The sequence below is a fragment of the Bipolaris zeicola genome (genome assembly GCF_000523435.1).
Source record: "Bipolaris zeicola 26-R-13 unplaced genomic scaffold scaffold_1, whole genome shotgun sequence".
In the NCBI taxonomy this organism is placed as follows: Eukaryota; Fungi; Ascomycota; class Dothideomycetes; order Pleosporales; family Pleosporaceae; genus Bipolaris; species Bipolaris zeicola.
The window spans coordinates 140,335-166,724 of NW_006912050.1; the positions used below are offsets into that span (position 1 = coordinate 140,335).

At 48.9% G+C, this 26,390-nt stretch overlaps 6 protein-coding genes across 6 annotated transcripts; 3 read left to right on the forward strand and 3 right to left on the reverse strand.

The window, feature by feature from the left end:
• Nucleotides 1–2,385: 2,385 nt before the first annotated feature.
• Nucleotides 2,386–4,291, reverse strand: COCCADRAFT_21549 (uncharacterized protein; the record flags this gene model as incomplete). The annotated part of the gene is made up of 2 exons (XM_007708310.1): nucleotides 2,386–3,080; nucleotides 3,127–4,291. The coding sequence occupies 2 exons, from the start codon at nucleotides 4,289–4,291 to the stop codon at nucleotides 2,386–2,388; spliced, it is 1,860 nt and encodes a 619-aa protein (XP_007706500.1).
• Nucleotides 4,292–4,819: 528 nt separating this feature from the next.
• COCCADRAFT_81195 (uncharacterized protein) lies at nucleotides 4,820–7,874 on the forward strand (the record flags this gene model as incomplete). Its single annotated transcript, XM_007708391.1, has 5 exons — nucleotides 4,820–4,969; nucleotides 5,019–5,116; nucleotides 5,381–6,512; nucleotides 6,578–7,271; nucleotides 7,330–7,874. The coding sequence occupies 5 exons, from the start codon at nucleotides 4,820–4,822 to the stop codon at nucleotides 7,872–7,874; spliced, it is 2,619 nt and encodes an 872-aa protein (XP_007706581.1).
• Nucleotides 7,875–8,634: 760 nt separating this feature from the next.
• COCCADRAFT_81108 (uncharacterized protein) lies at nucleotides 8,635–9,801 on the forward strand (the record flags this gene model as incomplete). Its single annotated transcript, XM_007708392.1, has 3 exons — nucleotides 8,635–8,813; nucleotides 8,936–9,355; nucleotides 9,411–9,801. The coding sequence occupies 3 exons, from the start codon at nucleotides 8,635–8,637 to the stop codon at nucleotides 9,799–9,801; spliced, it is 990 nt and encodes a 329-aa protein (XP_007706582.1).
• Nucleotides 9,802–16,240: 6,439 nt separating this feature from the next.
• Nucleotides 16,241–17,012, forward strand: COCCADRAFT_231 (uncharacterized protein; the record flags this gene model as incomplete). Its single annotated transcript, XM_007708287.1, has 5 exons — nucleotides 16,241–16,298; nucleotides 16,358–16,371; nucleotides 16,434–16,602; nucleotides 16,687–16,784; nucleotides 16,845–17,012. 5 exons carry the CDS (start codon nucleotides 16,241–16,243, stop codon nucleotides 17,010–17,012), a joined length of 507 nt encoding a protein of 168 aa, XP_007706477.1.
• A 1,233-nt stretch (nucleotides 17,013–18,245) lies between these two features.
• On the reverse strand, nucleotides 18,246–21,293 carry COCCADRAFT_81378 (uncharacterized protein; the record flags this gene model as incomplete). Its single annotated transcript, XM_007708393.1, has 2 exons — nucleotides 18,246–19,507; nucleotides 20,033–21,293. The coding sequence occupies 2 exons, from the start codon at nucleotides 21,291–21,293 to the stop codon at nucleotides 18,246–18,248; spliced, it is 2,523 nt and encodes an 840-aa protein (XP_007706583.1).
• A 326-nt stretch (nucleotides 21,294–21,619) lies between these two features.
• Nucleotides 21,620–26,101, reverse strand: COCCADRAFT_233 (uncharacterized protein; the record flags this gene model as incomplete). The annotated part of the gene is made up of 1 exon (XM_007708288.1): nucleotides 21,620–26,101. The coding sequence occupies one exon, from the start codon at nucleotides 26,099–26,101 to the stop codon at nucleotides 21,620–21,622; it is 4,482 nt and encodes a 1,493-aa protein (XP_007706478.1).
• Between the last annotated feature and the right edge of the window lie 289 nt (nucleotides 26,102–26,390).

Consider the following 26,390-nt stretch of genomic DNA (forward strand, 5'->3'; position numbering starts at 1 on the left):
ATTCCTTTCCTTTTCGAGAACCGAACTAAGTACATCTTCTTTTGTTCAGCGAGCTTTGCTCATCATCGGTACGACTAAGCACAGGGATAACATGTAAGCCCTATCTCCCGCAACTGTCCCCCCCCAGTCACAAAAACTCAAACCCAACAACCATGGCCACGAGGTTAACATGTCCATGACAACTTTGGGGGAAGGGAAGCAATTCGCACCGAACGTGTTTCATGCCCAAAATAAAGTAGAACTCGGCATCTGGGAACTTTGAGAAACCTTGGCTTACCATGGCCAGATGCCCGGGTCCAATCAAAGTCCCCCCCAAGGCACGGGTCTATCATATACCCTAAAAGCATAGTAGTCTACGCAGAGCAGTGCCCGCGCGCGCGCAAGCGGAGCTGGGCCGAACAAAAAAAACAAAGCAGATCAGACACATTAGACTATCGGAAAGTTTAGCCTGACCCAAAAGTCTCTGCACCCGCCAGCAGCCCAGGCCCACAGTCGCAAAGTTCCTGGTTGCAAACACGGCTATTCCGACGCCAGCCAGTGGTTGCGCGCCGTGCTCCTCGTTGGAACCACGTCGCAGCGCATCCACCTGCTTTCTGCCTAGCACACATAACGCACATGTTGAGTGGTACCCGCAACTCGACTAGCTAAAGCACAGGTAAAAAGGGGTTGGGGGAAGAGAGAGAGAGGGGAATTGTCCACGCGTATTGAATCAGTTGACGCGAGTGGACGTGCACTCCGACGTGAACGATACTTCCGGTAAGGGTACGTAGACCCATTGAACAACTTGGCGAACTTCTTGTCTGTGTCCTGTAGTCCTGAACCACTTTGTCAAAGATTACGATTCAGGCTCTGTGCCCATACCAACCAGGAAGCCTAGCTCGGCCCCGCTTTCACCGTCATGTAAAGTACCTTATCTAGTGATTACTTGTACAAGCATTGCCGGTTTGTTGTAACATGTTGCGAGTTGCTTGCAATCGCAAATGCTAGATTTATATCTAACATTCAATATTCAATGACGCGGAAATTTAATAATACGAATGAAATCCTTGTCCCTCCCCCCCAACGAAGGAATGGGGAAATAGTAGTGCATAGACATAGACGAGGGCAGTTGAGACGTCATTCAATCGCACCCGTTTTTTGTTTCCTATCTAGAAAAACCGAATTTATACACACGCGATACAAGGTTTTTTTCACTGATAGTAATGGGAAACAAGAGAGCTCTGAAGGTAATTTAGCCAAAAAAAATAATAATCGACGAACATGGATTTGCTCTCACATCATGTTGTGGAATTCAGCAGTTATCATGAATTTTGCTATACCAAATCGGGACTAGACCGAATCAGACTTGAAAAAGGGTGCTGCGTCTTAGTGATATCAACCACGCTGATCTACAATATGACATTCCCCTTTAAAGAGGACATGGGAAGCAGAAGAAACGGATATGTTAAGAGAATCCGATAGTAATCGCAAATGTCCCCCTACGGTGATTTCGTTTCTGCTTTTGATTTTGGAGTAGTTAACGTAGCAATTCCACGCCCCGAGTAGCGCCAATCCCCTTTTTCGAGAGCCCGCCGGCCAAAACCTCCCTAATCCGCGCTAAAACTCCCCAACATGCATCACGACAATCAATCATATACACCAGAACAACACAACAAGCACATTGAACAAAGTAAAATTCTGACTACATGGAATATACTCTATCCACGACAATAGGCCCACGGTTTAATACGCCCATAATAAGCCTGATAGTGTACATTGCTAGCCGGAAAACCTGAAAAGAAGTTGTTACATCCAATGCGAAATCTCAGAACCGCAAAACTTCAACTCCCCGTCTATTTTCTGCTCGGAAATCAGTTCGTCTTCGCGATTTCTACACCGCCTGTGGCACCCAGGGCCTTTGGAGATATGAGGATTCTCGGCTGTATGCATCGCAAACCTCTTAGTGTAGGTTTTAGGAATTAGAGAAATAAAATATGCACATGTCTAACCGAGAGAGAGAGGGAAGACGGAACCCTAGTAACGTTACGCATTCCCACGTTAATCATGTAACTCAAGACATTTATACTTTTCCTTTCATTGTCTAATAGAGTATACAGTCGTCCAAAAGATCAGAAAAAAAATGGTAGCACAAGGGACCCTTTCCCTCAATCCATTTGAGAATAAGAAAGTTTCTATCCCAGCCCTTGGGATATTGCAGAAATAAAATGAAGAAAAGGCACATACACGTGCACGCAAGAATACTTCTTTTTTGCTTCTTGTCAGCTTCCACGATTTAAACCTCCCACCCCAACCCGGATGTGAGAACGCCATCGCTGATGAATGCAAGTGAATAACGAAAAGATCCCGAAAAAAAAATCGGGAGAGAATAATCTTTCTTGAATTTCTTCATACCCGTCCAGGTACATTAGTGGAGATGGGGGGCAGATTCCTATTAACCTCCGTCTTCACATCCTTGTCCGTGTTCTTCATGCGCGCCAAGATGAGCGTAAGTGTCTTCTTTTCGCGGCCGTCATTCTCGAGCACGTGAATGAGATCGCGAAGTTGGATGCCAGCGCCCGTCTCTGTCTGCTCAATGGCCTCGCCGAACTTGCGTTTGCGGCCGATCAGGGCCTTCTCGGGCGCTTGGGCGGCCGGTGTTACCGTACCGCTGCCGCCAGATGCTGCCACGGGTCGTGGTGTTGAGGCGCCAGATGCGCTTCCACCGCCGCCACCTCCGCCTCCACCTCCACCAGTCATCCATGAATACTTCTTCTTTTTTCCGCCGAGGGCCATACTGGCTGTTTCGTTGGCTTTGCCGAATACAACGACATCTGACTGGCTCTGCTTCTTCGCAGCTGCCAAGGCTTTCTTTGTAACTGGCTCCGGGAGCGGTATTGGTATCGCTGGTGCATCTGCTGATGTACTGGAAACACCTGCTTGTCGCTTTGCTCGCTTACGAAGGCGTTCTTGTTCCCATTTGTAGTCGTCTTGAACGCGCTTGGTGAGCGCATTGGCGACGCGGTTGATATTTTGAAATGTCCGCTGGGGGGTAGGTGGCGCTTCGCTCGGTGGTGTAGGCAAACGTGCCGCATTGGGTAGGCCTATGTCTGTTAGCTGCTGTTTTAGATACTCGAAGAATAAACCAACCCTTGTTTGCTGTCGCTGTGGGGCTGACAGCGCTATCCGGTGCTTCCCATGGTGTCTTCAAGATATTAACAGGCCGAACCATCTTTTCTTGGGCATTCTCGTCTATAACGGCGATATCAACCATCTGAGGGGGAATGACGCCATCGGAGGTGTTCTGGCGACCTTGACACAGAGCAAAAGAATCTTCGACAAGAGTCCGTACACGCTCCTCGGCAGCGAGAGTTATTAATGTCAGAATCTCCACAAGTGGAGCATTCTGGTTGAGCAGACTGGCAGCCTCCAGACCGATGATTTGCTCACCGTTTGCGCCGGTCTGCGTGCTACGCGTAATCTCTTGCTGGCCCTTGTCAGGAATCTTGTCGAACAAGCCATCCACATTGATCTGGATTCCGTGCTCGTATCCGCGTTTTGCAATGCGGTGCCGAAGCACACTTGCCGACAGGAAGGGGTCGTTCAGGGGGTGTTGAGCCGACTCATTCAGGATGCGAGCGGCCTGTTCATGCTTCCTGATAAATTCGGCTTGTTGCTGCTCCTTGGTCATTTCCTGGCTGAGCGGACCGGTCCCTTGGTATGCGCCATGGCCTTGTTGATTCCAGTTGTTAAAACTTCCGTGTGGTGATACTGTAGATGCGGAGCCTTGCGAGGTGAAGCTCCGATAGTTCTGCAGCAGATTGTCCTCCTCGGCGCGCAAGTCGATACCCGATCCGGTGAGCACATCACTGATATTATTGACGTCCAAATCGCGCGCATTCGCCTTTTCCAGCTCCGAGTTGTCAGTGGCCTTACTGTACGGAACCTTTGGCGGCGGCATAGAACTCTGTGGCGCGGGCGAATGCGCATTTGGTTGCTGGTAGGGCTGCGGCTGGTGAAAGGGCGGGGGCTGCATCGCGGCGGGTGATGTTGGCAGCGATAGATAGCCGGGTGTCTGGGGGGAATTGGCGTAGGGTGACGAGGGATATGCCGGCGCGCCAGGCATGCCGAAGGGCGACTGGTAGGGTGCTGGCGATGGTGGATTGGGCGACAGGCGCTGCCGCTTGTTGGGAGGAATGCCGCTGCCCATGGTCGGGGAAAGGGCCGTTGGTGAGTGCTGGTAATTTTGCGGAGAGAATGCGCGCGGCTGCTGCTGCTGGCCCTGGGGCGGAGGATACTGCTGGTTGTAGGACATGGTGGGCAGCTCGTCCCCTGTGGGGAGTTGCGCAGGCGAGAAGCGTCTATCCGCGTGTCATCCGGGGATGGCGAATTGTGCGGGCGACAAGGCTGGCGATGAGCCGTGATTTCTGTAGACGGTCGCGGTGGGTGGTGTCGGTCGGCGCGTCGATACCTGTGGGAGTCTTGATGGAGCAAGGTTACGAAGTTACGCCAGCGGTGGCAGGCGCACTAACTGGGGCTTGGCAGACGCGCCCGACAAAGCGCAGCCGCAACGGAACATCACCTCACTCTCACCCAAACGCGCAACAACACCAGGCAGTAGCAGCAGCTTTACCTTCACCCTCGCCTGTCATTACTGAGACGCATGATTGCTACGTCGACACTGACCATCTGACTAATGAAGCTTAGCTAGAGCGCTCTTTGTTGCACCTTCGACGCGTTCTCTGGCACTCACCTTCCCCCCCATCTTTCGTAGTACCCGCCTCTTGCCTCGCCCGTGTCCGTCAAGAAAAAGTGCGCTTGTTCGACTCTACCTGCCACGACCATGGCTGCAAAGAGAAAGGCAGCTGCAATGGCGCCCGAAGACGACGACCCCATAGATCCCTCCGACGAGCTCATGTTCCTCTGCTTGGGAGGCGGTAACGAGGTCGGGCGGTCATGTCACATCATCCAGTACAAGGGCAAGACGGTCATGGTGCGCAGACAGACTTGGAGCCCAAGGCGACCCTGCTAACAAGGCGCAGCTCGATGCCGGCATGCACCCCGCCCACGAGGGCTTGTCCGCCATGCCCTTTTACGACGACTTTGATCTTAGCACTGTAGACGTGCTCTTGATATCACAGTATGTATACGCACATCTTGCTTGCTATGGGACTTGGGGTTCGGCGCATCACTGGAGTCGGACCATGAGCGCACATTGGGCACTCGCAGTTCAGCGACTTGTATATCAGTATCAATGGAATATAATTTGCATCCTCCCCGTTCGACTTCAATGATGTACCAATCCCCGCTTTCCGCCCCTGTATCTAGCTACTCCTCTACGTCTACTCTCCGAGCTTGTCCTTGTCCTTGTTGGCCGTCGTTCAGTAGGCTGACATTAGGCTAGTTTTCACGTCGACCATGCAGCTTCTCTCCCATACGTCCTTGCCAAAACAAACTTCAAGGGTCGCGTCTTCATGACACATCCTACCAAAGCAATCTACAAGTGGCTCATCCAAGACTCGGTCCGTGTTGGCAACATGTCGAGCAACTCTGAGACCAAGATCCAAATGTACACTGAGGCCGATCATCTCAATACCTACCCCATGATCGAGTCCATAGATTTCTACACTACACATACCGTGTCTGGTGTACGGATAACACCGTATCCAGCAGGTCACGTGCTTGGTGCTGCAATGTTCCTCATGGAGATTGCCGGTTTGAAGATACTCTTCACTGGAGATTACTCGCGAGAAGATGACCGACATTTGGTGTCTGCTTCCGTACCGCCTGGCGTCAAGATTGATGTTCTCATTACTGAGTCAACATTTGGTATCTCGATGCACACTCCACGTGTTGAGCGAGAAGCACAGCTCATGAAGGCCATTACAGATGTGCTCAACCGCGGTGGCCGAGCCCTGCTCCCAGTTTTTGCCCTGGGACGAGCACAAGAACTTTTGCTCATCTTGGACGAGTACTGGAGCAAACATCCAGAAGTCCAGAAGATACCCATCTATTACAACTCGAGTCTGGCGCGAAAGTGTATGCAGGTTTACCAAACATATGTTTCAGCCATGAACGACAACATCAAGCGTCTCTTCGCTGAGCGCATGGCAGAGGCCGAAGCAGCAGGCGATACAGGCCGTCGGGGAGCTTGGGACTTCAAATTCGTTCGATCACTCAAGAGCCTGGAGCGCTTTGACGACCTTGGAGGCTGTGTCATGCTGGCTTCACCTGGTATGATGCAGTCAGGCACATCACGTGAGCTGCTTGAGCGATGGGCCCCGGATCCGAGGAACGGTGTCATCATCACGGGTTACTCTGTCGAAGGTACAATGGCGAAGCAGATTGTACATGAGCCTGATCAAATTCCCGCTATAATGACACGAGCAAGCAATACAGCGCGTCGACCAGGTCAACGGGAGAATGAGCAGACCATGATACCCCGACGGTGCACAGTCCAGGAATACAGTTTTGCTGCTCACGTTGACGGAAAAGAGAACATGGAGTTTGTGCAGGAAGTCGGCGCGCCAGTTGTCGTAAGTTCCTAAAAGTTTCAAGCTTAGCATTCAGAGTTGATTGTGGATACTAATACATATTTTAGATTCTCGTCCATGGCGAAAAAGGCAACATGACCCGCTTGAAATCAAAACTTCTCTCTTTCAACGCCCAAAAAACTATTCCCACCAAAATCTACTCCCCCGCCAATTGTGAGGAACTCCGCATCCCCTTCAAAACCGATAAGATCGCAAAAGTTGTGGGAAAGCTAGCTTCCATCACTCCACCGATGCCTCGTTCTCTGACCCCTGGTGGCAGTGAAGCTGATCAGGCTGGGGTAAAGCAGGAATTAGAGGGGGAAAATGTAGACATCATCAGTGGAGTGTTGATACAGAACGATTTCAAGATCAGTCTCATGGCACCAGAGGATTTGAAAGAGTATGCTGGATTGACAACTACGACTATTCTTTGCCGTCAACATATTACACTATCAGCGGCAGGCATTGATTTGATACGGTGGGCTCTAGAAGGCACGTTTGGTGCCATTAAAGAGACGCGTCTCACTGATGTAGCTGTTGAAGGCAAGATGAACGGCACTGAAAACGGGCACAAGGAAGAAGCAGATGAGGAGGTCAACCGGACAGAGATCAAATTTGCTGTCATGGATTGCGTAGGCGTGCTCGTCAAGAACGGTGGGAGAGTAGAGGTCGAGTGGGAGGGCAATGTAATCAACGATGGAATTGCCGATGCCGTCCTCGCCGTCCTGTTCACAGTCGAGTCCTCACCAGCGGCTGTACGGCGTAAGTTTCGCCCCTATCATATCTTCCAGTCACACTATTTACTAACATATCCAATAAGAATCCTCAAAGCAACACTCGCACAACCATGGACCTCCAGCTTCAGACGACATTTCTGCTACGAAATTCACTCACCGCTTCAAGGATAAACCGCACCCTCACCGGACACCCGACCCCTCCACACGTCTCGCTCGCCTTTTCCTCTTCCTCGAGGCACAATTCGGCGAGGAAGCTGTCCGTCCCATTACCCTTCCTCGTAACAGTACCACGACAGCAACCACCAACGGAACACCAGCCGCTACTACAGACGCCGATACACCCTCTCCAGATGCCCCAGTGCCTGATGCTGCATCTGCAACAGATCCTCATGGCGCCACCGAATCTTATTCAGCCGATGACCAACTGTCCACAGAGGACAAGCAAGAGTTGAAGCGTTTGCACAACCTAGGCATTCCTGTTCCAGGGGTTGAGATCAAGTTTGATCGTTTTGTGGCCAAGGTGTGGCTGGAGGATTTGGATGTAGAATGTTCGAATAATGCGTTAAGAGCACGTGTCAAGGCAGTAGTAGAAAGAGGAGTAGAGACGGTCAGCGGCTTGTGGTCGTAAGAGTCAGTGACTTGAGAAATACAAATATGGTCGGGCATTCCTGGCTTCATGCTTCTCATTTGCATAGTGGCGAAGGAGGAAAATCTGCTTATACTTTTGTCTTTCGCATGTCTCTCTACCTGTTCGAGAGATGGGGCAAATGTTCTGGACCTTTCAGCTTTTGAGTGAGAGAAATACGCCATATACGTCGAACACACATGTGACGCAAGAACCGTACAACATAACTTATCAGAGCACAACTTGATGTCGCACAATCACAAGATTAGAATTTTCTCATGACTTGCACTAAAGTGACGAGTGATCAAATCATTCTGACATGTCCAGCCAAATATGGGCGCAAAAGTTTGAAAATTATCAAGCTAGTTGCGGGGCGCAGAGCTGACATGTGATTCAGCATGATATTGGTGGGGTGCAATATGCTTCTGAGTAGCTAGATATTAAAGCAAGGGCGACTCCGTGTTGATAGAGCGGTGAGAATTGCAAGTAAATAGTTATATAAAAAGAAAGTGCTGCGGCTGCGGGATTAACAGACCCGGGTTCCGGTTGCGCACGCACTAGAGTGCAGTGACGTGAATGGAGGAATACTGACAAGGGCGGGTATCCGGATTGTGGTCGGAAAAGAACGGGTCCAGTGCCAAGCACAAAACTTCTCACCAACAACTAGGGTTTCTTGATCTCCATCTGTCCATTCTCAACACCACCGCACCGCACCTCTCCACTCCACTCCACCCCCTTCGCGTCTGTTATTCATATCAGCGAAATGGCCACCTCTCCTCCACCCACCTCGACCGGCTCCTCCAAGCTCGACGCCGCAAAGGCCGCGATTGGAGCCAAAGTCGACCCAGCCGCGCCCACCGGCGTTGGACTGTATGCGCGATTCGCTTTCGCTGGTGCCGTCTGCTGCTCCGTCACCCACGGTGCCCTCACACCCGTCGATGTGTATGTTTTCCCGCCTCTTCAATGACTCTGGGCGATGGCAATGGCTGCGGAGAGCATATTTTTGCGACTCCTGGCGGCACATGGAAAATGACGACAGAATGCCAAGCTAACAATCTTCACAGCGTCAAGACCAGGATACAGCTTGACCCCGCTACCTACAACACTGGCCTGATCGGTGGCTTCAGGAAGGTCATTGCCAACGAGGGTGCTGGTGCCGTCTGGACTGGTTTTGGTCCCACCGCTGCCGGTTACTTCCTCCAAGGTGCCTTCAAGTTTGGTGGTTATGAGTTCTTCAAGCAGCAGGCCATCAACATGGTCGGCTACGAGACCGCCTCCAACAACCGCACCGCCGTCTACCTCGCTTCCGCCGCCGTTGCCGAGTTCTTCGCCGACGTCGCCCTTTGCCCTCTTGAGGCTACCCGTATCCGTCTCGTCGGTGACCCAACCTTTGCCAACGGTCTCGTTGGTGGTTTCAGCAAGATCCTGAAGAACGAGGGTGTCGGTGCCTTCTACTCTGGTTTCGGACCCATCCTGTTCAAGCAGTACGTCACTGTCTTTTCGATGCCAGACTGATCCCCAACTAACCATTCCACTTAGGGTTCCTTACACCATGGCCAAGTTCGTCGTCTTCGAGAAGGTCAACGAGGCCATCTACACCGTTGTCGACAAGAGCAAGACCTCGTCTGGCATGCAGACCGTCTACAACCTGAGCTCCGGTCTGATGGCTGGTTTCGCCGCTGCCATCATCTCCCAGCCTGCCGACACTATGCTCTCCAGGATCAACAAGACCAAGGGCCTGCCCGGAGAGGGAACCACCAGCCGTCTGATCAAGATCGCCAAGGAGCTTGGTGTCCGTGGTTCTTTCGGTGGTATTGGTGCTCGTCTCTTCATGGTCGGTACTTTGACTGCTGGACAGTTCGCCATCTATGGGGACATTAAGAAAATACTGGGGGCCCAAGGCGGGGTAGAAATTGCAAAGACGAACTGAGAAATCGGTGGTGAGGTTGCAAAATGGGGATAGATGGGTGGTGGTTGGGTGTTGAGTTGTAATTTCAAAATTACACGTTATATGTAACAACTTTTCACGTGTTTCGGCTATCGATGTACACTATCGCTTGTTTTAGACGCGTTACTATCAAGTCTTTATCCTTGATAGAGTATGCTCAGTAGTCAGAAATGTATTTCCTAGATTTATTTTCGACTTTGAAGATGTTGAGCAGATCGTGCTATATACCTAATCGGGTTAGACCAATTAAACAACAAAGAGTGCTGCGTCTTGGCACCTCTTCGAAGTTGTTGTCTATGTTTGGTAGGTTTGTACACGCATCTTCTTTTAAAAAAAATTAGCTTGTTTCTGATGCTAACAGTGATGTATGATAGAGAGTGCAATATGGATAGATTGATGCGGGAGAAGGGGTTTATTATCCTCTCTTACCTTTGTCTTCAACCGCTATCCATGCTGCCGTAAACGCTCCCACTACGAGACGATAATCTACACGCTTTTCTAACGTATCACAAGTTCTGTATTTTTACTCATGTTCTTTTCTATCTCTTAACAAATCACTTTTCGTCACGCCATGTCCGCACCGTTCCAAGCTGGGCTAGCATCAGCAACAGTGCCTGTGAACGCGCCATCACAAACCACAGGCGCTGGCGAGGAGCAAGAAGACCTTGTACAAGCCCCAGACAAATACATCAATTTCAATGATTATTACGACGCCATTGATCTATGAGCACAAGAAAGTTACGCTCCATCTGTTCGCCGCCCACGCCAACGTCAGTTACGCACCTCTCGACGAGCTCACCCTGTACAACATCGGGCATGGCTTCACCCCAAGCTCCGTCTCATGGAGCTTAAGCTATTCGCTAGCAGTCTGTATCTCCGCTCCCTAGCCGAGTACAACGAGCTCTGCGATTTCCTAGGTCTCCTATATAGTAGAGCGGAAGAAAGCCATCAAGGTCGAAGCTCCAGCACGTGCCAACGTTCAAAAGATATTCTGCCGTAGAGGATCATTAAAAAAATCATTTTATCAAGTGCGAGTCTCGAGTGATGTGTCCCAGTATCTTATTGTTGAACTTGTGCTTGTTGGTACACACATGCCCTTGTAACCGCTCGGGTTTGACCAGGCTTCCATGCCCACTAAAGAAAGACATATCGGCCCAGGGGATTTCGATGGCGACTCCACTAGTTCCATGGGTCACAAGAAGAACCCGGAGGTGTTGCGGTGCTCTGGAACCTTTCAATATCTCGTCGCGCTTCTCTAGGGCCTCGCAACTGTCGTATTGAAGACATGCCACAGGCTCATGCATAAGCGAAGACTGTTTGGATGATATCTCAGAAACAAATGCTCTCATCGAACACATCAATGAAGGCTGTGATCTTTGAAGACCTTCAGTTGCCGTCTTCTTCCACTGCCTATTTCTAGGCTACTCATTTCTAGACACATGCAGCGTCAGGGAGTACACAATCTTCTTCGCTGACAATTTCCTTCACATTATCTTCTTTCTCATGTTGGATGGACTCTAGAACGAGACTAGGGTTGAGTTTTTGCATGCTTTATGCTGTAACTCAGTGCCCTGACCAAGACGTCGGTAGAAAATGAACATGCGTTCAAAACAGTAGTAGTATAATGACGGTCTGGTGAAGATGTGAGTAGATGGGCGAAGCATATGATATCCACCAAGGCGTTGTGCTCGTTAGCAGACAGTTCGAGTTCCCACAAAATAGTATGAAGAGGGGAAGACTGAAAAGTACTCACATGGTGTCAAACCATAAGGCAGTCAATGCCTTGAAGTAGCCTAAGGTAGTTCCGGCTCGCTACTCATGTTACTCGACATTTGCTGGTATCATTTATGCCGCCATGTGATCTAATTATATGTCTCTTGCATCGTATTTCATGGCCTGGGATAAAAGACAAAAAAGTGCAAACATGAATACCTGGGTATTTTAGATTGGGTTATTATTCAGTATTGTGTCAGTATTACATCTCTCACAGAGCGATGATACATCAGCGAAAGCCGGAGACATACCGTTCTTTACTGTTTTTGTCCCATCAGACACCAGGTACGGTGACTTGGTCTTACTGTTCAATTGCAATATTCCTGAAACAAAGAGATATATCAGGACTGTTGGTTTTGTGCCACTTCCGTGGGGGGTTCTCTTATTTTTTCACGTATCTGGTCCTCGCTCTTGATCATGCTCCGCTATACAGACATGACAACGCCACAAGAGACGATCATCATATCTTCCTCTAGGAAGATGTTTATTCTGAATATTGTGTCTCAAATTAGATGCGCACCGCGCGATAAACTCAACCTATACAATATCGGCCAGACCTTTACCCTAAGCTCTGTTTTACACAGTTTGAATATGCCGTTTAACCTCTTCACTCGTAGCGCTCCATTTGTATTATCGTGAGTAAATGAAAGGCGTAGTTGGTTCGTAAAGTATTGCTGTCATAGGCTCCGTTTGCTTAGTCACATGTTGGCGCACTTTCATAATAGTATATCACTTCGCTTCAATGCAACACTCCTATATCAATACAACAAAAGGCTCCGCCAAGCTTACTTATCAAGCCTTGTAGTTCCTCTAATTCTTGTTGCTTCGGCGACATCAGGGTCCAGGTGTTTCCTTGCACCTCCTCTTTTCAAGTGTCGCGCGTCTACGCGCACGTTTTCAACATAGACTGAGTGGGTGTTTAGTCCTCCTTAAAGAAACTTTAATAAAAAAAAACCAAACAAGCACAGCCGGTATAGGGTTAATAGTTCTAGATAAAGCGAGTTGTTAGTCTTCTGGTCGTACGAGCCAGCGCCGAAGTTCCCACCCTCTTCTAATATCGATAAGTCTTCGAGTAGCAGCTTAGATAATTACTCCAACTTTTTCAAATTCGTAGTATATTTAGAGATCCTTGAACTAATCAACTATTTTTTTTTGAGAATCTAAGTCTTCGGACAGTAATCTCTCAGACCCTGATATCGATTTAAACATTGGCATTATAGCTGGCCCTTGAGCTGGTAGGAGTTCTGCTCTAAATGCCTGTTCTAAGAACGCGTAGGGTGCCACTAGAAGTGAAATCCAGGATACTATTCAAGCTTATGGGGTTACTCCTGCCTTTAGTCATCTTAGGTTTTCTCGGGCCCCCTTTGCTTCTAGTAGTGCTAGCACTAAGTGTTTGTGCCTACAGCTGAAGTCTTAACCGAAACGATGAAAACACGTTCTAAGCTGGAGATTCTGAAGTGTCAGGTTTTATTTCCCTTTCTGCCTATAAGCAGTTTTGTCAGCATGCGCGGAAGTCTACTAGTGAGAGCTTTATAGGGCCTTTTGAATTTCTCTCTCATATTTAGCTTAATGTTCTCGTTATTGTCTACTAGGGGAGGCGCGTCGGCGTCCAAATAAGACTTCTAAGCTCACCCCGTAGTCTGCTAAGACACTAGTACTTTCAGGCTAGATTCCTCCTCGTACTTGTATCCATTGCGACAAAGCTTGTACTAGGGCTTCTACCTCTTCGAGTTTGCCTCTACTTTAGTAGTCTAGATCTCTAGGTGCGGAGTTGCCTTATAATACTCAGCAGCGTATAATTATTAGTGGTTTGGATGCTTTGAGCGCCCAAAGGCTTAAGCTTTCAGTTCTTAGACTGTGTGTCTTCATTTCTCTTGTTTGAGATAATTACATTTATAGAAGCTTTTAAAAGAGATGTAGTAACTTACTGCAGCGCGGCGTGTTATAGAAGTCAAGCTTCCTCGTACTACTACTAGACTAAGAAAAGGGCTTGTCACTAGTAAATGACTTATGTATTATCTCGATATCGTTCGCGCTTGATGACTAGAAGCTAGACGAGGCTGAGGGTGCTATGAATAAATCAGTGAAGTTCTAATTAAGTTACACCTCCAACTACTGCTTAAGGCTTTACTAGTGAGCTTTAGTCTATTAAGACTCTAGCTTAAGGCTAAATGGCACGACGTGATCCTCCTGGCAAACACCTCGTACTCAAGCACAGACATCTACCTCCCCCCCCCCCCCCCCCCCAACATCCAAGCAACTATTTCCGTTGTTTAAGCTCGGAACGTCAATCAAGGGCTCAATAGCCCCCTCAATACAAATCCCGAGGAGGCTACGCCTAAGGTGGATAGACATGCAGCTTAAATACGCCGCGTAGTGTGTGTGCAGAAGGAGAGCTCGTGTGCAATAGGTACACTCGAGCAATGTACATACTACTTACATAACCGACCCTTCGGCAGTAACGATTTTAATATTAACACCGGGAAAGCTTACACTACATACATTGTCTATTAACTCGACGACCACGGCTATAGAGCGACGTAAGTCTTGTTCAAGCTCGTCCTGTTACTTTCCTTTGTTCAAGCTTTATCACCGACGTTTCTTTTATATTTACCCCTGCACTCAAGAGTATAAATAAGTTTGCGAGAACCATCTCTAGTATCAAGAGCGATAAGCTTTACGAAGAAACTCGTAATAGATCTGGAGTGTCTTTGTGTTGCGCTATAGTAAGCCTAGATTTGACGCGTCTTGTGGACCCGATCTACATATCCCGACTTCACGTAAGAGGTCCAAGCATCCTATAAGGGCTCTAATTAAGCCGAAAGTTAGAGCTCGAAAGTTAAAGTTAGATCTTGTCGTTTGAGACATGGAAATTGAGGATGAAACTTATGGTTAGTCCACTGGAGAGGTTTAGTGAAGAACCCCAACTCTTCGCCAGCCTAATGGTGAGCCCATAGCTTATCTTTTCACCAATTGTACCGATGTAATTAATTATCTTGTTAAAGAAGAAACTTGTGTTGGTGAATTCATGGCTGAGCTTGCAATGTAAGTCCCTAATGCTAATGGTCTAGCTATCTAAGGTGCAACTCCAGAGGCTGAAGCTTATTTTTCTGGTCCTCCAGAGCCTTACGTTTAGCTTTCTAGCAACCTAGAGCCTAGAGTTTAGGTCCTTGGTGATGAGCGCGAAGATTCATCTCAAGAGTCTGAAGATCCACGTGATCGTTTAGTTTGTGTCTCCTATCTCGAGTGTTCTAGCCACAACCCTACGTTCCGAAAAGCCTTTAAGTTTCTTGGTTATATATACTATCATTGTAGTATTCGACCCACGCGTAGAAAAAAGCATAAGGCTCTCTACTACCAGTTGTAAGAAGTTGAGCTCGAGTAATATTAGCATAGTAATTAACTTATTTTCTATTTCAAGGCGTATGGATATAGTCTTACTACGAAGGATGAGTTCGAATGGGATAAGCTTGTATGTTGGCGTAGGAAATATCGCAAGTTTCTTAGGAAGCTGCGAAAGAAGGAAGTGGCGAGTCTTAATATAGTTTGTTTCTGAGTATCAAGGCTTTTACATTTGCTGGTCTATTAAGGCCCCTTTATCTTTGTTGGGACATTCTTTTTGAGATTTGATTGGTGGAGATTATTTTTTGTTTTCTTACACGAGGCTTTTGTCTAAGTCAAGCCTACTAGTTTATAGAAATAATCAAGTTTATGCAATAGTTTTGTTTACTTGTAAAGCTTCGCTATCTTCTTCCCTCTAAACACAAAGTCTAAGCTTAGGCTAGTTAGATATTGAGAGAGCTTTGCTAATGCATACACGACATCTAGCCGCGTTATAATTGTACTGTATAGAACTAATCTAAATATTTCTCAGAACGTATAAATTCATTTCTCTTAAGCTTAACTAGTAAATTCTTGAATCGCTTGAGGAGAGTGCTCGAAAACCTACACTAAAGTAGAGGAGGATCTTGAAATTTATAAAGCGGTCTTGTAAGCTTAACTCACATACTGGGTCGCTTGAACTCTTTGGGTAAGTGGCACAAAATCTTATATTCTACATTCTTGTTTACATTCAAGAACGCTCCATCTACATCGTAGTAATCGTTGGTTTCCTTTCTACCAGATTCAATACTAATGAATTTCTATATCGAGCTCCGCCTCTATTACATATGCCTCTAACTTTGAATCTGTTTGAGAAACTCAGCCTACGATAAGGTACAGGTATACCTCTTTTCCAATGCCGTCTTGCGTCTCGGCTAGCGTTAGATCCAGACTCGTGCGTGACTCTGCCCCTCCGAATCTTGCCACTTCTCTATTGCTTTCTTATATCCTACGCCGAATGAATTGCGCGCGTTGATATAAACGGGAGTTTCGATGCCAAATTTCCGTGGGTATTCAAATGTTGGTTCATCGCACGTGAAGGATAGGTCTTGGATTTGCGTCTTCAAGGTCATTGCGGCGTTGCGGGCCTCCCTTCTATGCTCCACAACTGTGGCCATAAGGAGAAAAGATTGGTATAAGGATCTGTGAGGAGCTCTTGTCTGCTAGAGCAGTTAAAAGGTCCTAGACACATTCATGGCGCAGACTCGCTCGCCGCACGTCACCACCAGCACGGGCCAACGCTAGCGCTTTTGTCTTGTGAACTGCAATGGTCCTGCTCATACCCTCAAACCCACCCACTTTGATCTTATCACCACAAAAGAAAGGTACTTTAAACCGCTCAGAATATAACTCAGAGTTCTGTATTCGAAGGTGCTCACCACAGGCCCGGCGAGGAGGGTAAGGTAAAGCTGACTGAAGCATCAGTGGTGGTTTGTATCACTTGACTGAATTGTACGCAGAAAGCCCGTAACCCAATTCTCAACCATGCTCAATATGAAGCTTCTATTTATGATGGCGAAAAACCCGGAAAGGATTCTGTGAACGATTCGGAGCCACACCCAGATGACGTGGGAGCCGAACTGGACGCACTGAGACGAGAGGAGGCTAGAGAGGACGAGGACGAGGAATGTGACTGATATGATATTTCTTCGAAAAATGGCAACACGATCAAGGTCATTCTGGACACTAGCAGTACTGGAACTGTCACTGAAGTTGAACTGAAGCTATTCGACACATTACTCTCCAAACCCGAGTTCCAAGAATCGTTCGTCCGTGTCTCTCTACGATCTCTGTATGCTATCAATCGTGCTGTAAGTTCTGCCAATCCTTTCTGATTTATGTGCTCTTTGTCTGACTAACTTGAATTTCAGGAGACATCTGCTTTGAACAATGACAACACTATCATCTCGATCTCGCAGCTCGACACGGAGCATGACAAACGTGCCAATCTAATATATATTCGGTGCAAGAACGGCGTGTTGATGGAGACAAGGAATGGGTCCGGTCCCAAGTCGCTACGAAAGATGACGGACGACTAGTTGGAAACAATGGGACTTATGAACAAGTGTGACTGGAAGGATTACTATGATTTCCATTCCAAGAGTATCGCGCTACTGGAATAACCAGAAGCCAAACGTCTTTCAAGGGTTGATTCCGGCTGTCGCCTAGGTGGTGCTAGAGACTGGGTGAGAGAGCGCGCCGGAAACATACTCTCAAGCTAACGAGGCCTTGGGGACAGAGCACACGAGGTTAGGAGGAACAAACCACCATTGATGGAATGCATCAGGGATTGTACAATAAAGTTCATCTTCATACGAACTCTTTGTCCAATGCGGACTCGTAGTCTTGTTATATTAGAACTCAAGCACTAAACACATGCTCAGAACCCCCCCAACATTCCAATACGGAACAATGGTATATCATGGTATCGTAAAACCAAACCTTGATCGAAATGAATAGCCCTTACAATAGCTACCACGCTTTATAAAGTTTAACAACGCCCAGGCGCGGCGGGGAAAGTTACCGCTCGCCCATCACCGCCACCTTCGCATTCTTTTTCGCTTGGATGTGCGCTTAGCTTTTTATTCTTTCCAGCAAAGAGCCCTCGTTCTACAAAGCTTCCAATACCAGGTGTGGTTCAGTATCATTTCTAGTAATGCGTCATTCAACCAGACCTTCACACTAAATTGTAGGCCAAGACCTAAACCAATAAGATACAGCGACCATCTCACCGTTGTCTGAAGTGCCGGCGATGTCATACACTACGTAGAAGCGGTAGAGGCAGTAAAAGGAAAATCAAGGCTGAGCGTTCGCATCAATCACAGCGCTGAACTTAAGAAGGCGAATCAAAATCTGAACTGGGATGTACAACGTCTGGGCACTAGCTCGTATGTGATCCTGCTAAAGAAGCCTACTCTAGAGCAGCCCCCGCCAGGGCTTACTCCGGAGACTGTCGGGGCAGTTCAGTCTACAATAGCTATCGTGGATATTATGCCAAATAGACCTCGCAAGGAAGTCGCCAGTACTACAATGTATATGGAGCTGTTGTCTACTGTGGTGTTGAGTTGACGAATCAGGCATTCCATTTCAATACGATTAACAGTGCTTATGAAACTGCCAAAGAAGGCATATTATTTTTGTTCATCGTATGTATAAAGTCTATTCTAATACCATTTCCAAAAGAAGCTACGATCGAAACTGTCTCCAGGAGCACGCTAATTTTTGAAGGAGAACTAATGACGGTGGAGGCAACGGGCTTGACCTGGACGCGCTCATTTTTTGGTCTTTGTCTTTTTTCTGGGCGTCCCTTCGTTCAGTTCGACTTCCTGAGGGGCTTTGTGCGGATTCATACGGCGCGGTAACTCAAGGCCATGCACATTGGCCATATGCTGCTGCATTTGAACAGCGTTCATACTGCCTGACTGTGTGCACATGGATGGATAGCACGGGCAACTGGCTGTTGTAAACGCCCGCAAATGGTCCCGAAAGTGTGTGAGGTGGCCTTCACGAGTATAAGTTTCGACTCGCTCGTGGATGGGGAGAGAGTCGTTGTGGAAACAAAAAGGACATAGTCGTGGAAGTATGCTACGGCCAGCCTGGACACCGCAGTAGCCAATACTTTTAATAAGAGCTTGAGCCTCATCGAAATCTCCGATTGCATGTGTGATCCATATGTGAGGTTCAATCAGCCAGGTTGAGCAGTATTCACAGTACTTGATGCCTGTAGTCTTTAGTGTGCTGACATGGTGTGCGGACCACACGTGAGCTAGTCGTTCGTGTTCGTTGGCAAAATCTGGACCATCTCGACGGAGCCTTCCACCTTGTGGATTTGCTGCACATGCACCGAAGAAGCATGTAGGTACTTTCTCATTGGCTGCATTTTTCTTGGTCATTGTGCGAACGTGTCCTCGCATGTGTTCGCCTCGATCTTTCTCGGTGGTGAAGGTCTCGCCGCAAACAACAAACTGACCAAATGTCCCTTTAGAGCCACAGGTTTGGTATTGGCAAGGTTGATGTAGTGGCGCGAGTGTGTCCAGAAGAACTTGGGCTTTTACGGATGCATCTTCTCTAGCACAAGCGCGAGTGTGCTCATGTGCGTGATGAAATTGAGAGAGATCTTCTCCGCAGAACCGGCAATTGTACGTGCCTGGTAGAGGCTCCTCACCAACTGGGAACTCATCGGGCCTGTGACATACGCTATACCATCGAATCATGCACTGACTGATCTCTGACTCAGTTTCCTTGGCCTCGATATCAGCTAGGAAGTCATCGTATGCTGAGTTGCCGCGCTGGATAAGTGTACGATTTTTGAGCGAGCCACGCACATCGACTGGGCGGCTGTGTAGAGCAATCTGGGATGAAGCGGAAGCTAGAACGGTGTCTATTGGAGTTGAGGTGCTCGTATCTTCCTCACTTCTATTGTTGTCTTCAGCTGCACCGAACAATTCTTCGACGAGAGCATCTCTATTTTGCGTGGTGTTGTCGATATCGGCATCGAGTAGGCGTGGGTCGATAAGGTCCAGCGCAAGTTCAACTGCATCATCACCTCCAGTAGGTGAAGCCTCTTCTCCAAAGGCCATGGACATGTTTTCGGTCTCCAAGTCCTCGTCCTCTGCCACGAAAAGCGGCGATGTACCACGAAGATAGCCACTGGCCTGGGCGGTGTCCAAAGGAGGAGTGTAATCACTTGTTCCTGGTACGTTCTCTGGCGAATTCTCCACAGCTTTTTTTGCAGGCTTGATGGCGATTTGCTGAAAGTATTGCTTACGTTCCCTCGCGAGGATGCGCTTTGTGGCTGAATTAACAGCAGATCTATACGCACCGAACACTTGCTTGTAATCTTCCCATTTCGGTTCGGAACATCTTGATGCTGCTGTGAGACTACCATGCTTTGCTATGATGATCGTGCGAAGTGCCTCTGTTTCTTCCTTGAGAGTCTGGATCTCATTGTCTTCAAGTAACTCTTGCTTCCCTGCCTCCGAAAGAACCAAAGGGGCGTCAGGGCTCATGTTGAGAGAAACTCCAGCCTGTGGAATAACAGAACGTTGATCAATTGTACGGAACAAAGCAGGAAAGTCAATGGTTGACGTGCGAGACTGATATGCCGCAAATATCTTGCTGCCAGGCTTGTGGCCCATCAGAAATCTGCGGTTCTCTTTTGTCGTATGAGTTGCAAGTATATATGCCACTCCGCGGCGAAGACAGTAAGCCACGAACCTATGATCGAACCCGCAGTATTTTCCAAGGCGGCGAATCTCTGTCTGCATTTCCAAGGTTTGGACGGGATCGTTTACTACCTTCCGATCCTTCATACGGCGAAGTACTGGAATATGCATCATAGCAGGCTTCATCGCGATCAACCTTCCAGTCTCTGCAAGATTGGGGGGAAGTCTCATGCTGCAGAGGTCCTCCCAAGTTTGGACGCCGTCAAAGACACCATCTAGCAAGGCCAGTGTAAGAAGCATGCGAAGTGTATCTTGCATAGCGTGCGAAGTCGGCAGCAGTCCTGCGAGAGGAATGATTCGATATTCGGAGTCGTTGAGAGATTGTCCTTTGGACCACTTGACTGTAATTTGTGCCCTAATGTCCATTGAGTCGTCGTTCTCACTTTGAAAAGAGAAGAAATCTATGTCTTCCCATCGGAGACACATGTGGCTCTCTCTTTGGGGATGCCGAGCAATATCACAGCCGCGCCCGCAGATATCAACCATGAGGAGGATGTAAAGTGTTAGGTTGAGAACAGTTCGCATACTGCTGAAGGTGATGAGGTATTGTGGATTGTAGAGGTTCGATAAGACACGCGTTACGTCCTCCGTATGAGCGACCGTCTTAACATGCATCTTTGTGCTGATTCCTTCTTGTTGTACGAGATCGCTACGAATAAAGTTTCGGATCTCTGTACGCATTGGTGTCATTTCTTGAGATGGGTGGTGGCAGCTGCGTTGCATAATAGAGATGATCATGCCCATGTAGTGTTGCATAGAGTTGACGCTGAGCTTATCTGAGATTCGACCAACCCGGGAACGCGCCAGATATCGTGCATACTCCTTCAGAATAGTTGTATCGGGAATGTCAGCACCAGGTGTAAAGTACGTGGCTTCCGTGTCTGTGTCAGGATACAAATCGTCCATAAACTCAGAAAACCAACGCCTTGCCATTTTCAGTTCCTCTGCGGTAATGTGTACAATAGGAGCAATAGATGGTGCTCGGTTTTGTTGATCTTGCTTCGCGAGTTGTTGTGGAGTAAGCGCTGCCTGAGCTTTCTTGAAACGGGCACTGCGTTTCTGTGCAGGTGTGAGTGTGCGAGGCTGAGGAAGCATGGCTGTTTGCTGTAAGCCGAGGTACTAATGGTCGGCGTGGCTCAGGCAGTGGACAGATGTGAAGTGTCAGAAAGGTTGATTCCATCGTGGAGCCGTAGAGGCAGCTACCTATACCAGGTCGATGCCATCGTCGCACTATCCCTGGGTGGGTTAAATCATAACATCAGCTCCTTCCGCAAAAAGAAGCCTCGTCCGCGGGGTAGTGTACATTTGTCCGATTAAAACTCATCCATCTTGGTATCCATATGCATATCCATTCAATCAAGCCGTCAGCAAGACTATTCCTTCCATAAAACTAGCAGTCTATCACATGTATCCATCATCCCTTACCACTCAGTGCTCAAGGCACCCCCCAAGGTGTCATCGTTGGACGTATCGGCAGTGGCATTCCATGAAGCTTCGTTGGACGTATCAGCAGTGGTGTTCCAGGCAGCTTCGTTGGACGTATCGGTAGCGGTGTTGGATGGTTCCTCTATGTCTAGGCCAAGAGGAGCTTGACGGGGGTTCTCGGTAGGCTTGTCGCTAGCTTCTCCCAGGTTGAGGGCGCTCTGTACTGAAGCGTATTGGTCAAACTTAGATATCTCAGTATCGCCTACTGTAACGAACAGTCTCTTGTTATTCCACTGATACAGCATGTCCTTGAGTCGATTCTTGATGTTGTGGTGAGATGCGGTGTAGTCATAGGTTGGACCAATAAACACGAAGCTGGAGCGTGCTCGGGTGCCCGCGACGAGGGTGCGGGGTTGTTGCCAGAAGAAACCTTCGCCATTTCCGACAGTGTCTAGAATCACATGAGGGCGGTCCTTGCCCATAGAGGAGTCTACTATGATGATCATGACTTGGGACAGTCGCTCTGCTAGGTCGCGCTGGTTTGCGGTATATGCCTTCCGCATAGCACTGTCTCGCATGGCATTGAGAACTTGTACCTGAGCATTGTAGGGTATGATGATCATCAATTCTTCACCGGGGATATGTCGCACACGGTTGATCATGTCGTGGATGGTTACGAGCGCAGTCTCCTTGCAGTACCATGATCCATTGGCATCACGGGAGGCCACCGCAGTCTTGGTGTTGATGACCACAATCTCGCTCTTTTTTCCCCAAATGAGAAAGTTGACTGTCTTGGCTTGGATCTCAGCAGCTTTGTTGAAAGCCCTGGGAACTTCTTGCAGCTTGGGCTCGTTGTTGAGGTGCGCGCACAGGTCAAGGAGTGCTTGACTAGTAAAGCGTGAAGTATAGACGAGGTCCTGTACGGGAAACCCTGTCATGTTGAGCCTAGCGAGAGGAGAGCGCGACAGCTGAGCTTGGAAGGGGTTATCAAGCTGTGGTCCAAACGGAGTGAAGCTGAGCTGTCGTGCGTCACCGACCAACATGATGAGGTCGCATGCCCAATGTGTTGACAGGAGGGCAGCAATGTTGGCATCAATGGCTCGACCAGCTTCCTCCAGAGCGACAGCATGTGTGCGTCGGTGAATCTGAAAGCTGCTTGTCGTAGCTACGGACAGGGTGCAGCAGATGACCGAAGCGCGTTGTACGACAGTCTTATAACCAAACTTGAAGGCCTTTTTCATATCCATAGAGGTTTTAGGACTCATATGACCCTCAATGTTTATGGCAAGGTATGCGTTGATGATGGGTCGGAGCTCCTTGGCAATGTCCACACGCTCTTGGTCCGACCATGTATTAGTGACTTCCTGTGTCATGGGGAACCCGTCGAAGTTCGCTAGCTGCAACACCACATATGCAAGCGATCCATTCATCATGCGGAAACGCTTGTCAGTGATACCGGGGAAGGTGGTGCTCATGGCGCGGAGGTAATGCTCCTTCAAAGCCTCACTGGCCACGCCCACCAGGTCAGGGTTGTGCAACATATGAGATGGGACATTCTCTTCCATATCTTGGTGGCTTAGATCGATCATGGCTGTTAGGGCTTGAAGTTCTGACTGTATTGAGTGCATTCGGACAATGAGCTTTTTGGGGATGTTCATGTTGTCGCAAAAAGCATTGAGTATCTTGCACCACATCTCATAGTTGTGGTCGACCGTCTCGTTCTGGACGCTGACATGCGTGACTCGACCGTCATCGATGAACTCCTCGTCTTCGGGAGTTTCGGGAAACTTAATGGGCTCAGGATCATTTAGGTCGTCTTCATGTACTGAATCAGCATCATCATTGACGGTGCGATCATCGTCGCCAGTGTTGTCATCTCCTTTCTTTTGCTCGGGGGTATCGGGGGCGGGATCGGTAGGGTTGGTGGAGGGATCGGCAGGGTCGTTGGCGGAAGTGGCGGCGGGCTTAGCAGTCGGCTCTGCCTTTGCCTTGGTATTCGACTTGAGCAGATAATAGAGGTCACGCTCTTGCTCAACTGCCTTGTGACTGTGTACCTTGATACGGAGCGTGTAACCACAGAGAATGCTGATGCTAGTATAGGTCTTGCCAGAGCCTGATACACCTCCGAGGACGATGATGCTCGCAGTGACTCCCTCATCTTCCCAATGAGCCACGGGAACGTTCTGGTAGTCAAGGAGGGATGACCTCAGTAAGGGGACGAAGGCCTGCTTGTCATAATCGTGAATAGTCTCGAACAGGGAATGCATGTCGTACTGCGCATGGTCTTTGCACATCAAGAAGGTGCGGAGCTGGGACAAAGTGTGCGTCTTGATCGGAAATTCCTCCTGCTTCTTGAGGGCGACCTTCATATTGCTCAAGCCATTGCACATGCGCTTGCATTCCTTCTCGTCATCCTTCTTGATAAGGGTGATTGTCAGGGTCTGGTTATCTGCGGCCCATGCGCGAAGTTGCTCAAACGTCATAGAGTCCATTTCGGTGGCAGAGAGAGTGGAGTAAGATTCTTTGTCGAGCATGCATCCCGTTGGGTCGATCGGTCGATCTGCAACCAGGCATACCTGACCGATACCAGTAGACATGGTAGGCTGAACCACTCGACCCTTCCAAAGGATTTCTCGTGTTATGTCCTCGGGCTTGAAATCAATACTGACATGATCGTCGATGGTAAGGCGCGGCAAGTCTTGTTCAGAGCGCTCTTGATTGAAGTTGACATAGTAGCTGCAGTCGGTGACCTTGCCTCCATGCTTCAACTGGGTATGCGGAACGGGAAGCACTGATGCTTTGCCTCGATAGTAGTGAGTACCCATAGTGTGACGGAGTTCGATGATAGTGCCGACGCCACAGTGGATGGCGTATTCGTTCCAGTCTTCGAAGGAGTTCTCAGGCAAGGTGATGAATTTGGGAAGTGATGCGGTATCCTTGATCCCCTTGTTGTTGATATACGGGTTCTCGACGTCAACGAAAAACTTGGACAGAGGGTCGTATAAAGCGAGGTCGTAAAAACGGTTGACGATAGAGCCAGCGATGCCATCGATGTCAGTTCCACGAATCAGGATGTAGACGAATGGAGCCTCACGCATGACAATCTGAAGGTCGTAATACTTTGCCGGCATATCTGTACGGGAGGTGAACAGGTGGTTGGTCATGGGTAGTTCATTTTGACGAAACGCCAACAAGTAGAGTTTGTAACCGCCTACCAGGGACTTGTAGCACTGGGCCCAGTACTCCATATTGTCGCGGGCAAGGTGCGGGAAGAGCTTATCAAGCAAGGGGATGAAGCGATGATTCGAGACGTCAATGATGCGCTCAGTTGGCTTGTAGGTGTCGGCGAAGGCTTTCGGGAGCTCACCGCGAGGGCGGGTATTGCGGTACGTGAGGTCAATGTCCAACTTGTGCTTAGGTTGCTGCATCTTGCGCTGCTCGTCCTTGTATAGGAGAGAGAAGCGGAGACGCATGTAGGAGCGGTCGTTGGGGTCTTCATGGAACGTGATCTTGGCCTTCACCCCTTCTTTCTGCTCGAAGTTCTCGTAAGCTATCACCTTATGGAACAGATGGGGCTTCGGAGGGGCAAGACGCTTCAATACAAGACGGTCGGCTTTCTTCTTGTCTTCCCTCTCTTGTTTGAGAGCGGCCTCCTGTTCGGGGGTCAAGTCCGCCTTGTCGGCAGCCTCGCCTTTGACGATGCGGACTGGCAGCAGGTCTTCCTTGGGGTCTTCTTTGAGATCGCCCCATGCGGCGGCGATGGTATCAACGGAGATCTCTCCCATGGCAACGTAGCGGGAGCGAGAGAGGAGAAGTTTGCGGATGCGCTCCTTGCTGATGTTCCAGTGCATCTCTCGACGCATACACTCCCGGACCTTGTCCGCTTTTGCCTTCGAGAAAGGAGTGTACTCTTCGGGCTGAGCGTCTATGATCAGATTGGCGGCTACGAAGATGTTGCTGTCAGTGGGAGTGTAGCGGGGAGTGGATGCATCCAACTCTGGCTCTTGGTTGGCCTGTGAGTCGTTGAGAGGGGTATCAGAGGAGGTCTCTTCCTTAACATGAGACTCTTCCTCAGTGGCGGCTCCAGCTTTGGCGGAGGCTGCCGCAGCTAACTTCTGCTTTCGCTTGTGAAGCTCAGCCTGGTATTCGCCATACTCTTTCTCAGTGAGGAGAGCAATGGCGGGGTTGATGTCAAGTGCAGTGAGAGTGAAAGAGTCTGAGAGGTTTGTGACTGACTCGGGAACAGAGAAACAGACGGCAATGGGACGCTCATGTTCATGGAACTCGGAGCGCTCAGCGGGACCAATCTGGTAGTCACCATAGTAGCTGCTGGGCTTGAAATCCGAGGTTTCTGCATCGGAAGTCTCTTTCAAGGTGCCGGTCCACAAGGTAGTGTGGCCGTTGACCTGATTGATCTTGGTGTTGGCGAGCTTGATAAGCGCTGCCTTGGACTGACCAAGCTCGTCGTATTGGCCCATGATGAAAGAGTAGATAGCAGAGTGGTTGGTAACGAGAAGAGAATTGGTAAAGAGAGTAACTGCAGTGGTGGGGTATTTTGCAATCAGTGTGTGTGGTGTTGTGGGAAGAAGTGAGTGAGTCGCTGTCAACAAATATGAGGGGTTGGTCTTAGCACTCCTGCCTTCACTGTGAGTCTGCGTCAAGGCAGCAAACGGCCGTTGACGTCACAACTGCAGAGTTTTCAGCAGTGAAAGACGATTGCTGAAAAAAAAAGTCGAAATCTGACGAAGCTGTCGTGTGAGGTAGCAG